The 15,675-nt window shown below is 40.6% G+C and overlaps 2 protein-coding genes across 2 annotated transcripts in view; both read left to right on the forward strand.

Annotated features, from left to right (window-relative positions):
* NET1 (neuroepithelial cell transforming 1) overlaps window positions 1-15,675 on the forward strand; it is a 55,100-nt gene that overhangs the window by 21,189 nt on the left and 18,236 nt on the right. The gene's annotated exons all lie outside the window — the stretch shown is intronic.
* LOC136405595 (hepatitis A virus cellular receptor 1 homolog) lies at window positions 241-1,646 on the forward strand. Its single transcript, XM_066385099.1, is given in 3 exon segments — window positions 241-582; window positions 584-846; window positions 1,205-1,646. Coding segments are annotated over 3 exon segments (1,035 nt in total). The 5' UTR covers window positions 241-252.

A 15,675-nucleotide genomic window follows, 5' to 3' on the forward strand; every position in this document is an offset into this window, starting at 1 on the left:
TTCTTCCTTGATTGAAGTACCGTATTTCCCCATATCTATAAGACACTCCCATGTATAAGACTCACCTTAATTTGGGGCCCGAAATTTGAAAAAAAATGTATTACATAAAAGTTATTGGAGTTCTGAACTCACCTCATCCCAGGAACATGTAGAAATTGTAGCATGAAGGTCTTCGAGAAGCACCTGAAGACCGAGCAGAATTTTCTCTAAGGATATAAAGAAGGAGTCACGTTGAGACAGGCTGATACCATCATGCATCCTTGAGTAGTCTTCACAGGCCTCGTGCTACTTTGGGCAGATTCTTTAGTTTCTCAGGGACGTGTGAGTGGAGTGGAGGGTCAGCCTGTCACGCTACTCTGCACCTACTCGACAGCTCGTGAAATTGCAACTATGTGCTGGAGCCGAGGGCCATGTCCTACATTTAAATGCCCAAATGAACTCATCTGGACTGATGGATACCGTGTCACCTTTCAGAAGAACACGTGTTATAAGCTATATGGAATCATTAAACAAGGGAATGTGTCTTTAACCATCGAGCACGCAGCCCCGTCCGACTGTGGCGTGTATTGTTGCTGTGTTGAGTGCTCAGCACAGCAACAGTTGGTTTAATGATTTGAAAACCAACATATTATTGGACATAAAGCCAGCTCTACCTAATGTCACCAGTGTTCCAACATCAACTAGGGTCTTCACTTCTGCTCCTACAACTCCAGCCCCAACACCAAACCTTAAGACAGCTCTACCTCAGGTCACCAGTGTTCCAACATCAGCTAGGGTCTTCACCTCTGCTCCTACAACTCCAGCACCAACACCAAGCCTTAAGACAGATTTACCTAGCCCTGGCCGGTTGGCTCAGTGGTAGAGCGTCGGCCTGGCGTGAGGGGGCCCGGGTTCGATTCCCAGCCAGGGCACACAGGAGAAGCGCCCATCTGCTTCTCTACCCCTCCCCCTCTCCTTCCTCTCGGTCTCTCTCTTCCCCTCCCGCAGCCGAGGCTCCATTGGAGCAAAGATGGCCCGGGCGCTGGGGATGGCTCCTTGGCCTCTGCCCCAGGCGGTAGAGTGGCTCTGGTCGCAACACAGCGAAGCCCTGGAGGGGCAGAGCATCGCCCCCTGGTGGGCAGAGCATCGCCCCTGGTGGGCGTGCCCGGTGGATCCCGGTCGGGCGCATGCGGGAGTCTGTCTGACTGTCTCTCCCCGTTTCCAGCTTCAGAAAAATACAAAAAAAAAAAAAAAAGACAGATTTACCTAATGTCAGCAGGGTCACAACATCAGCCAGGGTCTTCACTTCTGCTCCTACAATGCAAGCATCCACATCAAACCTCAAAACAGATGGGAATAGCACTGTGACACAGCCTTCAGATGGCCGTCGGAGAAACAATGAAACTCACGCGAGTGTGAAACAAAATTCAAAGATGAGCACCAAAGAGGCACTCTGCATTGGATTCTCTGTGGCTGCCCTGATGTTGCTTACTATTTTGGCTGCTGTAATAACCAAAAAATATTTATGCGGGAGTAGAAGAGTGTTGCATATAACCAAACTTTCACCGAATGGCCCTACGGATGGAACTTTGCAAGGTGCGGCTGCAGTGCACGACCGAGCAGATGAGAATGTCTACATTGAGAACAACCTTTACAGCATGAACTAAGACCCAGTAACCCTCTAAGGCTTTATGTTATGTCCTTGACTGCAGAAGACAGTGACCAGACCGCATCATGATAAGAGTCCTTTTAAGCTCCAGGATAATTTTTCTGTCAAATTTTCATGGCATTCCAACATGTCAGTGATGTTGGCTTGAGTGTTTCTAGCTTATCTCTGTGTAGTCAACCTAATTGGTAATAAGTCCTAATTTTTTTTTTCTTTTATTTTTTATTTTTTTTTAATTAAATTTAATGCAGTGACATTGATAAATCAGGGTACATATGTTGAGAGAAAATATCTCTAGATTATTTTGACATTTGATTGTGCTGTATACCCCTCCCCCAAAGTTAAATTGTCTTCTGTCACCTTCTATCTGGTTTTCTTTGTGCCCCTCCCCTCCCCCAACCCCTCTCTCCTTCTTTGCCCCATCCCCCCTCCCCCCACCCCCACCCTTGTTGCCATCACATTCTTGTTCATGTCTCTGAGTCTCATTTTTATGTCCCTTCTATGTATGGATTCATATAGTTCTTAGTTTTTTTTCTGATTTACTTATTTCACTCCGTATAATGTTATCAAGCTCCATCCATGTTATTGTAAATGATCCGATGTCATCATTTCTTATGGCTGAGTAGTATTCCATAGTATATATGTACCAAAGCTTTTTAATCCATTCGTCCTCTGACGGACACTTGGACTGTTTCCAGATCTTCGCTATTGTGAACAATGCTGCCACAAACATGTGGGTGCATTTCTCCTTTTCGAGCCGTTCTATGGTGTCCTTGGGGTATATTCCTAAAAGTGGGATAGCTGGGTCAAAAGGCATTTGGATTTTCAGATTTTTGAGGAATCTCCATACTGTTTTCCACAGTGGCTGCACCAGTCTGCATTCCCACCAGCAGTGCAGGATGGTTCCCTTTTCTCCACATCCTCGCCAGCACTTATTCTGTGTTGTTTTGTTGATAAGCGCCATTCTGACTGGTGTGAGGTGATATCTCATTGTGGTTTTAATTTGCATTTCTCTAATGATTAGTGATGTTGAGCATTTTTTCATATGCCTATTGGCCATCTGTATGTCCTCTTTGGAGAAGTGTCTATTCATCTCTTTTGCCCATTTTTGGATTGGGTTGTTTGTCTTCCTGGTGTTGAGTTTTACAAGTTCTTTATAAATTTTGGTTATTAACCCTTTATCAGACATATTGTCAAATATGTTCTCCCATTGTGTAGTTTGTCTTTTTATTCTGTTCTTGTTGTCTTTAGCTGTGCAAAAGCTTTTTAGTTTGATATAGTCCCATTTGTTTATCCTGTCTTTTATTTCACTTCCCCGTGGAGATAAATCACCAAATATATTGCTGTGAGAGATGTCCGAGAGCTTACTGCCTATGTTTTCTTCTAAGATGCTTATGGTTTCACGGCCTACATTTAAGTCTTTTATCCATTTTGAGTTTATTTTTGTGAGTGGTGTAAGCTGGTGATCTAGTTTCATTTTTTTGCAGGTAGCTGTCCAATTTTCCCAACACCATTTGTTAAAGAGCTGTCTTGACTCCATTGTATTTCCTTACCTCCTTTGTCAAATATCAGTTGTCCATAGAACTGTGGGTTTATTTCTGGGTTCTCTGTTCTGTTCCATTGATCTATATGCCTGTTCCATTGATCTATATGCCTATTCTTATGCCAGTACCAGGCTGTTTTGAGTACAACGGCCTTGTAGTATAACTTGATATCAGGAAGTGTGATACCTCCCACTTTATTCTTCTTTTTTAAGATTGCTGAGGCTATTCGTGTCCTCTTTTGGTTCCATATAAATTTTTGGAATATGTGTTCTATATCTTTGAAGTATGTCATTGGTATTTTAATTGGTATTACATTGAATTTATAGATTGCTTTGGGTAATATAGACATTTTAATGATGTTTATTCTTCCTAACAATGAGCACAGTATATGCTTTTACTTGTTTGTATCTTCCTTGATTTCTTTTATCAATGCTTTGTAATTTTCTGAGTACAAGTCTTTAGTCTCCTTGGTTAAGTTTACTCCTAGGTACTTTATTTTTTTGGTTGTAATTGTGAAGGGGATTGTTTCCTTAATTTCTCTTTCTGACTGTTCATTGTTGGTGTATAAAAATGCTTCTGATTTCTGAGTATTGATTTTATATCCTGCCACTTTGCTGAATTTATTTATCATGTCCAGTAGTTTTTTGACTGAGACTTTAGGGTTTTCTATATACAATATCATATCATCTGCAAATAATGATAGTTTTACTTCTTCTTTTCCAACTTGAATGCCTTTTATTTCTTCTTCTTGTCTGATAGCTGTGGCTAGGACTTCCAGGACTATGTTAAATAAGAGTGGTGAAAGGGGGCACCCCTGCCTTGTTCCTGATCTTCAGGGTATTGCTTTTAATTTTTTCCCATTGAGTATGATGTTGGCTGTGGGTTTCTCATAGATGGCTTTTATCATGTTGAGGTATGTTCCCTGTATTCCCACTTTGCTGAGAGTTTTGATCATGAATGGGTGCTGGATTTTATCAAATGCTTTTTCTGCATCTATTGAAATTATCATATGGTTTTTCTCCTTCTTTTTGTTTATGTGATGAATCACATTGATTGATTTACGAATATTGTACCAGCCTTGCCTCCCCAGAATAAATCCCATTTGATCATGGTGTATGATTTTTTCCATATATTGTTGGATCCGGTTTGCTAATATTTTGTTGAGGATTTTAGCATCTATATTCATCAGAGATATTGGCCTATAATTTTCTTTCTTTGTGTTGTCTTTGCCTGGTTTTGGAATCAGAATTATGCTCGCCTCATAAAAGGAGCTTGGAAGTCTTCCTTCCTCTTGAATTTTTTGAAATAGTTTGAGAAGGATAGGAGTTAGTTCTTCTTTGAATATTTGGTCGAATTCTGTTGTGAAGCCATCGGGCCCTGGACTTTTCTTTGTTGGGAGTTTTTTGATAACTGTTTTGATCTCATTTGGTGTAATCGGTCTGTTTAGGTTTTCTGATTCTTCCAGATTGATTTTTGGAAGATTGTATGTTTCAAAGAATTTGTCCATTTCATCTAGGTTGTCTAGTTTTTTGGCAAACAGTTCTTCATAGTATTTTCTTACAATATTTTGTATTTCTGTTGTGTCAGTTGTTATTTCTCCTCTCTCATTTCTAATTTTATTTATTTGAGTCCTCTCTCTCTTTTTCTTGGTGAGTCTACTTAAAGGTTCATCAATCTTGTTTACCTTTTCAAAGAACCAGCTCCTAGTTTCATTGATCCTCTGTATTGTTTCTTTAGCCTCTATGTCATTTATTTCTGCTCTGATCTTTATTATTTCCTTTCTTCTACTACATTTGGGCTTTACTTGCTGTTCTTTTTCTAATTCTTTTAGATGCAGGGTTAAGTTGTTTATTTGAGCTTTTTCTAGCTTCTGAAAGTGTGCCTGTAGTGCTATGAACTTCCCTCTCAGCACTGCTTTCGCTGTGTCCCATAAATTTTGAGTTGTTGTATGCTCATTGTCATTCGTTTCTAGGAATTTTTTTATTTCTTCTTTGATCTCATTCTTAATCCATTCATTATTTAACACCCTGCTATTTAGTTTCCATGTGTTTGAGAATTTTTGAGCTTTTCTGCTGTGATTCATTTCTAGTTTCATGCCGTTGTGATTGGAGAAAGTGCTTGATATGATTTCAGTCTTCTTAAATTTGTTGAGAGCACTTTTGTGCCCTAACATGTGGTCTATCCTAGAGAATGTACCATGAGCACTTGAAAAGAATTTATATTCTGCTGCTTTAGGGTGAAAGGATCTGAAGATATCTATTAAATCGAGTTGATCTAGTGTTTCCAATAAGTCTGCTGTTTCTTTGTTAATTTTCTTTCTTGAGGATCTATCTATCTAGTGATGTTAGTGGGGTATTGAAATCCCCTACTATTATAGTATTGATGTTGATCTCACCCTTTAAATCCATCAGAGTCTGTTTTATATATTTGGGTGCTCCTATATTAGGTGCATAGATATTTATAATAGTTATATCTTCCTGTTGGATTACTCCCTTTATCATTATGTAGTGGCCTTCTTTATCTCTTACTATATCCTTTGTTTTAAAGTCCAATTTGTCTGATATAAGTATTGCTACCCCAGCTTTTTTTTCATTTCCGTTTGCATGAAATGTTTTTTTCCGGCCTGACCTGTGGTGGCGCAGTGGATAAAGCGTCAACCTAGAAATGCTGAGGTTGCCGGTTCGAAACCCTGGGCTTGCCTGGTCAAGGCACATATGGGAGTTGATGCTTCCAGCTCCTCCCCCCTTCTCTCTGTCTCTCCTCTCTCTCTCTCTGTCTCTCCTTCTCCTCTCTAAAATGAATAAATAAATTAAAAAAACTAAAAAAAAAAAAAAAAAAAAAGAAATGTTTTTTTCCATCCTTTTACCTTCAATCTATGTGTGTCTTTTGTTCTAAGGTGTGTCCCTTATAGACAACATATGTATGGGTCCTGTTTTCTTATCCACGCAGCTACCCTAAGTCTTTTGATTGGATTATTTAATCCATTTACATTTAAGGTTATTATTGATATGTAGTTGTTTATTGCCATTTTCTTCTTTAAAGGTGTATTCCTTTTTTTGCTATACTCTTTTCCAACTTTGATCTGTTTACAACAGGCCCCTTAACATGTCTTGCAGCGTTGTTTTGGTTGTAATGAATTCCTTGAGTTGTTTTTTGTCTGGGAAGCTTTTTATTTCTCCTTCGATTTTAAAAGATAGCCTTGCTGGATAAAGTAGTCTTGGTTGTAGATTCTTGTTCTGCATTACTTTGAATATTTCTTGCCATTCCCTTCTGGCCTCAAGTGTTTCTGTTGAGAAGTCGGATGTCATCCTTATGGGGGCTCCTTTGTAGGTGATAACTTTTTTTTCTCTTGCAGCTTTTAATATTTTCTCTTTATCGCTTAGCTTTGGTATTTTAATTATGATGTGTCTTGGTGTAGGTTTCTTTGAATTTCTCTTTAATGGAGTTCTCTGTGTCTTGGACTTGTGAGAGTTTCTCTTGCATTAATTTAGGGAAGTTTTCAGTTATGATATGATTGAACAAAGTCTCTATCCCTTGTTCTTGTTCTTTTTCTTCTTCTTCAGGAACCCCTATGATGCGGATGTTATTTCTCTTCATGTTGTCACATAGCTCTCTAAGAGTTTCCTCTGACTTTTTGAGTCTCTTTTCTCTTTTCTTCTCTGCTTTCATGCCTTCATTCCAGTTGTCCTCCAACTCGCTGATTCGATCCTCAGCTGTATCCATCCTGTTTTTAATTCCTTCCATTGTGGTCTTCATTTCTGATATTGTATTTGTCATCTCTGACTGATTCTTTTTTAATATTTCAATATCTTTTTTTATACTTGCTATTTCTTTATTTAGGTTTTCAAACTGCCCCTCCATTGTTATTCTAAGATCCCTAAGCATCCTTACAATCATTATTTTGAACTCCGCATCTGTAAGTTTGATTATTTCCATATCACTCAGCTCATCTCTCAAAGGTGTCTCTTGTGGTTTCATTTGGGTTGCACTCCTTTGTCTTCTCATAATGGTGTTTTGTTTGTAGAGCTGGTTGAGTCTAGGCTTGGTGTTGTATGCCTCCAGTTTTCAGTTGTGTTATTTCTAGGTCTCCTTGGGTTGGTATCAGCTATTATTTGTAATCCATTTTCGGATTTGGGCAGCTTTGAAGTCTTGATTTGTTTGTTTTCTTAACAGGTGATAGTCTTGTTAACTGATCTCAGCAGGGGGCTTCCTTGAAACTGTAACCAGGAATGCTGTGGGTGTAACCTGAGACGCTGAAGGTCTCTTCCACCAACTAATCTCACTGGGGGCAGGGTCTTTTCTCAGCTTCAGTAGGGGGAGTTGTATCTCAGATCTCCATGGAGACCTGAGTTACTGCCCCTCCTCCCCACTTCTTGTTTTCAGCTGTGTCTTGTTGCGCTGATTGGAGCTGGATAGATGTCGGAGATCTCTGATCCGGAAGCACTTCAGCTCTGTTTTGTGAAAGGTTCAGTCCCTCCCCCAGCTATGGCCGCCTCCAGCACGAATGAGTCAGCTTTTTTATTTCGTTTCTTGCATACCTTAGCCCCTCACAGTCTGTCCCTCTCCTTGTCCTTTCCACTTGGGAGATAAGCTGGTCTTTTCAACCCACCTTGCTTCCTGGTCGCCAGGTAAGTGGCTGTGAGCAGTAGTTTCTGCTCTTTTTCCTCTGTGAAATCCTCTCTGGGCTCTCAGCCTCACCTCCCCCCCTCCGTTTCTGTAAGCAGAGGAGATTTAGGCACTCCTTACCAGGATTATTGTGGCTTCCTCTTTGCTCCTTGGTTTTTGAGAGCTGTTCTTGCAGTTCAGTGTTGGTTTTTCATGCTGATTTTTCCTAAATTGATTTGTATTCCAGTTTGGTGTTGAGAGCTGGGCGTCTGTGCGTCCGTCTACTCCGCTGCCATCTTCAAAAGCCAAGTCCTAATTTTTTTATACTAAGATCAGCTCAGTCTTTCTGGTCAGAGCAGAGTTTTCTCCCAACTACAAAACAAACACTTTAGAATTGTATATTCTTTTTAGATCTTATGATCCATTAAGAATTCTCATTGGGTGGACAGAAAAAGAACTTCTACCTTGGTCACCAAAGCTGTCAAGAACAGTGGAATTGGGCCCTGGGCTGGGTAGCTCAGTTGGTTACAGTGTCATCCCAACACACCAAAGTTGTGGGTTTGATCCCCAGTAAGGGCACATATAAGAAACAACCAATAATATATAGATAAGTGAAAAAACAAATCAATGTTTCTCTCTCTCAAATCAATAAGTTAAAAAAAACAGTGGAATATGACTAAAATTCAGCAAATCTGATTTGGATCATAAATTACTTCATTTAGAAGCATTTCATGATCTTTTGTTTTTTATCTTACAATTTCAAACACAGCATTTCTTAGGTCCCCCAAGTGTTTCAAATCATGGAGGTTCATAGATTTTTGTTTCCTTCATGGGAAAATAAAGTTAGTATGATTTCATCATTTAAAAAAAAAGTTATTGAACTCAAGTTTTATTCATCATAAAATTCATACAACTCCTCATCACTGTCAAAACTCCCATCCATTAGCTTGTCCTCATCTGTGTCTGATGACAAATCACTGTCTTCATATATTGCCTCGTCCTCAGTTCCATATGGCATTGAAATGCCACACTTCTACAACCACTGTTTAAGACACACCCAGTTTTTAGACCCCAGTTTTTTTTTATGTGCATCTTATATATGGGGAAATACGGTAATATCTCTTTATTCTAAATTAATACAGTTTAAGTAATAAGAACTCATTTTACTTTTCATGTGCACATTCACCATTCGTTATTTTATAATTTCTTTTTAGATTTTTACTTATTCATTTTTAGAGAGAGAAGGGGAGGGGGACAAGAAGCATCAACTCCCATTTGTGCCTTGACCAGGCAAGCCCAAGGTTTCGAACAAGCAACCTCAGCGTTCTAGGTCGACACTTTATCCACTGCACCACCACAGGTCAGGCACCATTCTACATTCTTAAAAATAGTTCTCCTGTGTCCAAAGGGTCAGAGCATTTAGCCATTACAAACTATGCTGTGTATTCTAATAACCGTCATTTAGTTTTAGTTCTACAAGTAAATATATATTTAATGCTTAGCATTAGTCCTTATGTTACTACCTTTCTAGGTTTTGGGTTTTTTGGATTTTTTGTTTGTTTTTCATTTTTTTTACAGGGACAGAGAGACTCAGAGAGAGGGATAGATAGGGATAGACAAACAGGAATGCAGAGAGATGAGAAGCATCAATCATCAGTTTTTCATTGCAACACCTTAGTTATTCATTGATTGCTTTCTCATATGTGCCTGACTGTGGGCCTTCAGCAGACCAAGTAACCCCTTGTTTGAGCCAGCGACCTTGGGTCCAAACTGGTGAGCTTTCTGCTCAAGCCAGATGAGCCTGCGCTCAAGCTGGCAACCTCAGAGTCTTGAACCTGGTTCCTTCTGCATCCCAGTCCGACGCTCTATCCACAGCGCCACCACCTGGTCAGGCGGTTTTTGGTTTTTTAATGCTCATTCTCTAGTACAGGGATTAGCAAGCTGGCCCATGAGGGATATCTCACCTGTTCATTTATTTATAAATTATTTATGGCTACTTTTAAAAACACTACAGTAGCAAAAGTTGAATGGTTGTGACAGAGACTATATATTACTTGCAAGACTAAAAATATTTACTATTTGGCCTTTTACAGTAAAGTTTGCTGACTACTGTTCTAGACTTAATGAAATAAGAGGAAATGTTCATGGGAGCCATAGTCCCTGAGTGGTTGAATATGTATATCAGTTTGTTTGCAGTCTTTATACTTGAGGGTTAGTTTGCATGGATATGAGATCCATGCCTCACATTTTCTTTCCTTGAATTTATTAAATAGTTTACTTTATAGTTTTCTGGTAGAAAGTCCCACTCTTAAAAAGTTATAGTAGGCCCTGGCTGGTTGGCTTAGTGGTAGAGCGTCGACCTGGTGTGTGGATGTCCCAAGTTTGATTCTCGGTCAGGGCACACAGGAAAAACACCTATCTGCTTCTCCACCCCTCCCTTTTCTCTCTCTCTCTCTTTCTCTCTCTCTCTCTCTTCCCCTCCTACAGGTGTGGCTTGATTGGCTCAAGCACATCGGGCCCAGGCACTGAGGATGGCTCCATGGAGCCTCCACCACAGGTGCTAAAAATAGCTCAGTTGTGAGCATGGCCCAGATGGGCAGAGCATCAGCCCCAGATGGGGTCTGCCGGATGGATCCCAATCAGGGCACATGCAGGAGTCTGTCTTTCTCCCTCCTCTCCTCTCACTCAAAAACAAGGGGGGGAAAAGAAAAGTTATAAATAAGTTCTTTCATGTCATCTTTTAGGAACATTATTTTCTTGAATTAAAGTTTGTAGGAGTCCCGGGTTCGATTCCCAGCCAAGGCACACAAGAGACGCGCCCATCTGCTTCTCCACCCCTCCCCCTCTCCTTCCTCTCTGTCTCTTCCCCTCCCACAGCCAAGGCTCCATTGGAGCAAAGTTGGCCCAGACGCTGAGGATGGCTCTATGGCCTCTGCATCAGGCACTAGAATGGCTCTGGTTGCAACAGAACAATGCCCCAGATGGGCAGAGCATCGCCCCCTGGTGGGCGTGCCAGGTGGATCCCGGTTGGGCGCATGCGGGAGTCTGTCTGACTGCCTCCCTGTTTCCAACTTCAGAAGAATGCAGAAAAAAAAAAAGAAAAAAAAGTTTTTAGTATTGTTTCCATTCTGTTTTATTTTCCCTTCCCACTCTTCCTACTTAGGTTGGAATTTTTTAAAAAAACTCATCTTCCTTTTTGTCTCATTTTTTTCTTAACGCATTACTCATTTTTTTATTCTGAAATAATTTTTATTTTATTTTTAATTCTTTGTTAGTTCTGTCACCTTATTTCAAATTTTCCTTTCTTCATTCACCTAATATCTTCATTTTATGTTCTTTCATAGCTTCTATAATTTTCTTGTTTTATACTATAAAGACATTATTCTACTTCATACTTTTCCTGTTTTAAAAGTTTTAAAATGGGATTCTTGATTCTTTTCAATTGCTCACTTTTTAAGTGCAGTGTCTTTTCCTATATCTTTTTGCCAAGATAGCCTGTTTTCAGCTTCATAACTCTAGAGCTTCCCCTTCTATTGCTTTCACAATGTGATTTTTAAAAATTCATCCTCATACTTCTGAGATCTTTCTTTTCTGTTGCCATTCTCTTTTAGCTGGACTTTTTCTTGTCTTTGCTGCTATTGCCCTGTTCTTCATAATTTGGATCCTACCCCTATCAGTTTCTCTGAGAGCAGTGTTAGTTTTGAGAATCTATACAGCCCATATTGCTTCAGCACTTATAAACCTTTTGCATGGCAGTGTTCTTGCCCTCAGCCTGAAAATTTGATCCTCTAGTCCAGGGGTCGGGAACCTATGGTTCGCAAGCCAGATGTGGCTCTTGATGGCTGTATCTGGCTTGCAGACAAATCTTTAATAACAATAATAACGTTAAAAATATAAAACATTCTCATGTATTACAATCCATTCATTTTCTAGCGCTCATGTTCATGGTTGCGGGTGGCTGGAGCCAATCACAGCTGTCCTCTGGGACAACACCAAATTTTTATTGGATAATGCGTAACGTACATGGGTCGTTGTATGACTCTCACAGAATTACATTTTAAAATACGTGGCATTCATGGCTCTCTCAGCCAAAAAGGTTCCCGACCCCTGCTCTTGTCCTTCCCAGGATAGACTACTGTTCTTAGATTAGCATGCCATTGAGGGGGTTCCCCTATGCTCAGGGACATCAGAAAAGCCCATTTGCCTTCCCTTCCCTTCTCAGGGTGTCATAGCCATCTGACAAACAAAAGGTTTGGAGAAAACATTGTCTCTTCATTTTGTTGTAGATTAGATTTTCTGTTTTGCTATGCTAGTTGTTCTGCTTTTTTTTTTTTAAGAGTGAAAACCTGTCAGGTTTAATGTATTAATGAGGGAATCAACAGAATGGTAAAGTTGCTCAAAGGTTTATAAACAGTCTTTACTACTAGAGTTGCTAGCATACCAGGCACTGCTGTTCAAACAGCAAGTGGTTTCCTGCTTTGGAAAACAGCCTACCTTCAGAACTCTAGGGATCTGCATTGAAATCTTCTTCCTGGCCTTGCCAGAGACATCACACAGCATCCTTGTCTACCATACATACCTCAAGCTTGATCAGAATCCTGGGTCACATGGCCTGAGAAGCAGAGCAGCTTGCACCAAAGCCTGTACCTGCTACAGAGACTTCCCTTGCTCTGGGTCCCACTCAAAACTGTCAGTGTTTCAGATTACCCTGTTAATGGATCAGTGCAGAATCTACAAATGCAGTTTATGCTCCCTCCAACAGGTAGAGTTCTACCTAGTGCCATGCCCTTTTCTTAGCACTAAGGGATGCAAAGTACAATAACTTACCCTTTACCTCAGAGGGGAGATCCCAGGCCATTGGCCTCAGGCCATTGGACCTATCAAAACTTTTCTAATATTGCAACCCCTGAATTTTCATGGCATGCATTGACTTCCTATGGTATTTGGAATACTTGCCATTTTCTGTTCACCAGGTCCTGTTAATATGATGTCCTCAGTATATTTGACTAACATGATGTTCTGTGGACATGTAGACACTCTGACAGAGAACAGAAAAGTTAATAGCCTTGGGATATGAAATATACACTTCTGTCCTTCCCACATAAAAGCTAACTACTTTTGGTCCTCCTTTCTAATGGGAATTGAAAAGAATGCAGAGGCCAGATCAGTAGCCATATACCAAATACTAGAGGATGCATGGATCTGATCCAGTAAAGGTTCTACATTTTGCACAATGGCTGAAATTAAAGTTTAAGTTTACAGTAGTCTACTGTTACCCATAACAATCCCTCTCATTGTAGAAGGGGCACCAATTAATTGAATGGAGATGCAATGGAGACTACCACTGCTGCCTGCAGTAAGATTGATAGCTATCTCTGCATTTTCTCTTGGTGTACAATTGTGCTTCTATATATTATCTTGGCCCAGGTGTAGGGAGTGAAATTTCAGGGGCTCCCACTTGGCCTTTTTGGTCATAATGACTGAGAACCAGTTGTTGTTTCAAGGCTTTTAAGGCAATTAACAAAAGCCAGCCAGCTCTACAATCCTTACAGTTACTGTTGCCTTTATGTTGTTCATTTGCCACCACTTCTGTGTAAGCCATACTTCATTCGCTCCATCCATACTCAAGCCATACCTGTAGTGCAGGGGTCGAGAACCTATGGCTCGTGAGCCAGATCTGGCTCTTTTGATGGCTGCATCTTGCTCGCAGACAAATCTTTAATTAAAAAAATAATGTTAAAAATATAAAACATTCTCATATATTATAATCCATTCATTTCCTACCGCTCATGTTCATGGTTGCGGGTGGCTGGAGCCAATCACAGCTGTCCTCCGGGCGGGTAGTTTTATGGCTCTCACAGAATTACATTCTAAAGTATGTAGTATTCATGGCTCTCCCAGCCATAAAGATTCCCGACCCCTGCTGTAGTGCGTCACCATTTTACCAAAGAGGGACCCCCACTCCCTATGCTGTGTGTGTAATCTCTAGGGCCAGTCTCAGTGTCAGGGTCTTAGCCAGGATTCCCTTCAGAAATCAGAGCCTGAGCTTATACAAGTCTCTGTAATTAAGTTGGTTACTATAGACAACTGAGGCTTGATCTTGCTGGGACCTTCTGTAGAACTGTATAAAATACACTGTAGTAGTGTCTTCTCAAGGGACTGAAAGGGGATCTTTTACCTCCCAGCATTAGTCAACAGTTGCCCCACGCTACACATCTTAAATACCACAATGGCTTCTGAGAAGCCCAGGGTGAAAAGGAAGAGATACATAGTACAGCTAAGGCAAGGTGCTGCTGTGAAGCTGATTGCTGCTGGAGCAACAATGACTGAAGTAAAAAGTATGCTGAGCAAATAGAAGGCTGGACCCTGGCCTTAGCTGAGCTTTGCAGGAAATCCCACTCAACAGCCTGTGATGTGAACATAAGTGATCTTATATTATACTGGAAATTATTTGTTATCCTGTGTATTTGAGGTAAAAAGTCATCACTAACAGCACCAATAACCCATTTTCTTTGCTGTTTGTATTATCTCCAAAAGAACCATGGTTTCTATAATACCAACTTCATAGCCTGTCAAGTATTCTTTTTATACTCTTCCTAGAAGTATCTAATTGATTTGAATTGATCTTTTCCCAAACCAGATACTTAGTAAAGCTTGGAGACACTCAAATTTTTAATCCAAATGATTTTTTTTTTTGTATTTTTCTGAAGTTGGAAATGGGGAGGCAGTCAGACAGACTCCCGCATGCTCCCAACCGGGATCCACCCAGCACGCCCACCAGGGGGCAATGCGCTGCCCATCTGGGGCATTGTTCTGTTGCAACCAGAGCCATTCTAGTGCCTGATGCAGAGGCCACAGAGCCATCCTCAGCGTCCGGGCCAACTTTGCTCCAGTGGAGCCTTGGCTGTGGGAGAGGAAGAGAGAGACAGAGAGGAAGGAGAGGGGGAAGGGTGGAGAAGCAGATGGGCGCTTCTCCTGTGTGCCCTGGCCAAGAATCAAACCTGGGACTCCTGCACGCCAGGCCGATGCTCTACCACTGAGCCAACCGGCAAGGGCCTAATCCAAATGATTTTTAAAAATTCACATATAACTTTATTACTAACATCTTTGTTTTTGTTTTAACTCATTACTACATAGCTTGGAACTCTAGTTTCTCCAAAGTTCTATTTTGTTCATATTTTTTTTTATGTGTTGTTCTGAAGTAAGAAGCAAGGAGGTATAGAGACACCTACATGTGCCCAACCAGGATCCACCTGGCAAGCCCACCAGGGGGCGATACTCTGCCTATCTGGAGCGTTGCTCTATTGCAACCAGAGCCAATCTAGCACCTGAGGCAGAGACCATGGAGCCATCCTCAGCACCAGGGCCAACTTTGCACCAATGGAGCCTTGGCTGCAGGAGGGAAAGAGAGAGATAGAGATAAGTGAGAGGGGGAAGAGTGGAGAAGCAGATGGGCACTTCTCCTGTGTGCCCTGGCCAGAAATCGAACCTGGGACTTCCACACGCCAGGCAGATGCTCTACCACTGAGCCCACCGGCCAGGGCTTATTTTGTTAATATTTCAATCAGTGCTGCTTTTTTAGTAAGATTTGAAATTCTATTTTTAAATAACCTATTTTTAGTGAGATACATAGTAGTTATTTGTATCTTGAACTCTATAGAGTTCTTAAAATGGAACATAGTTTTCATATATTTAGAAAAAGTCTTTAAAATATTTCTTGTGAACTGTGGAATCTTTTTATTCATGTGTGCAGTTTTTAAAATATATATAATTTAGTAATATAAAACATGAGAGCTACACAAGGGCTAAAAGTATAAATTGTACTGTCATTTGTATTTACTGATTAAAAGATTGTTTACATATTCCTCTATATACATACAA

Source organism: Saccopteryx leptura, chromosome 5, assembly GCF_036850995.1.
Source record: "Saccopteryx leptura isolate mSacLep1 chromosome 5, mSacLep1_pri_phased_curated, whole genome shotgun sequence".
In the NCBI taxonomy this organism is placed as follows: domain Eukaryota; kingdom Metazoa; phylum Chordata; class Mammalia; order Chiroptera; family Emballonuridae; genus Saccopteryx; species Saccopteryx leptura.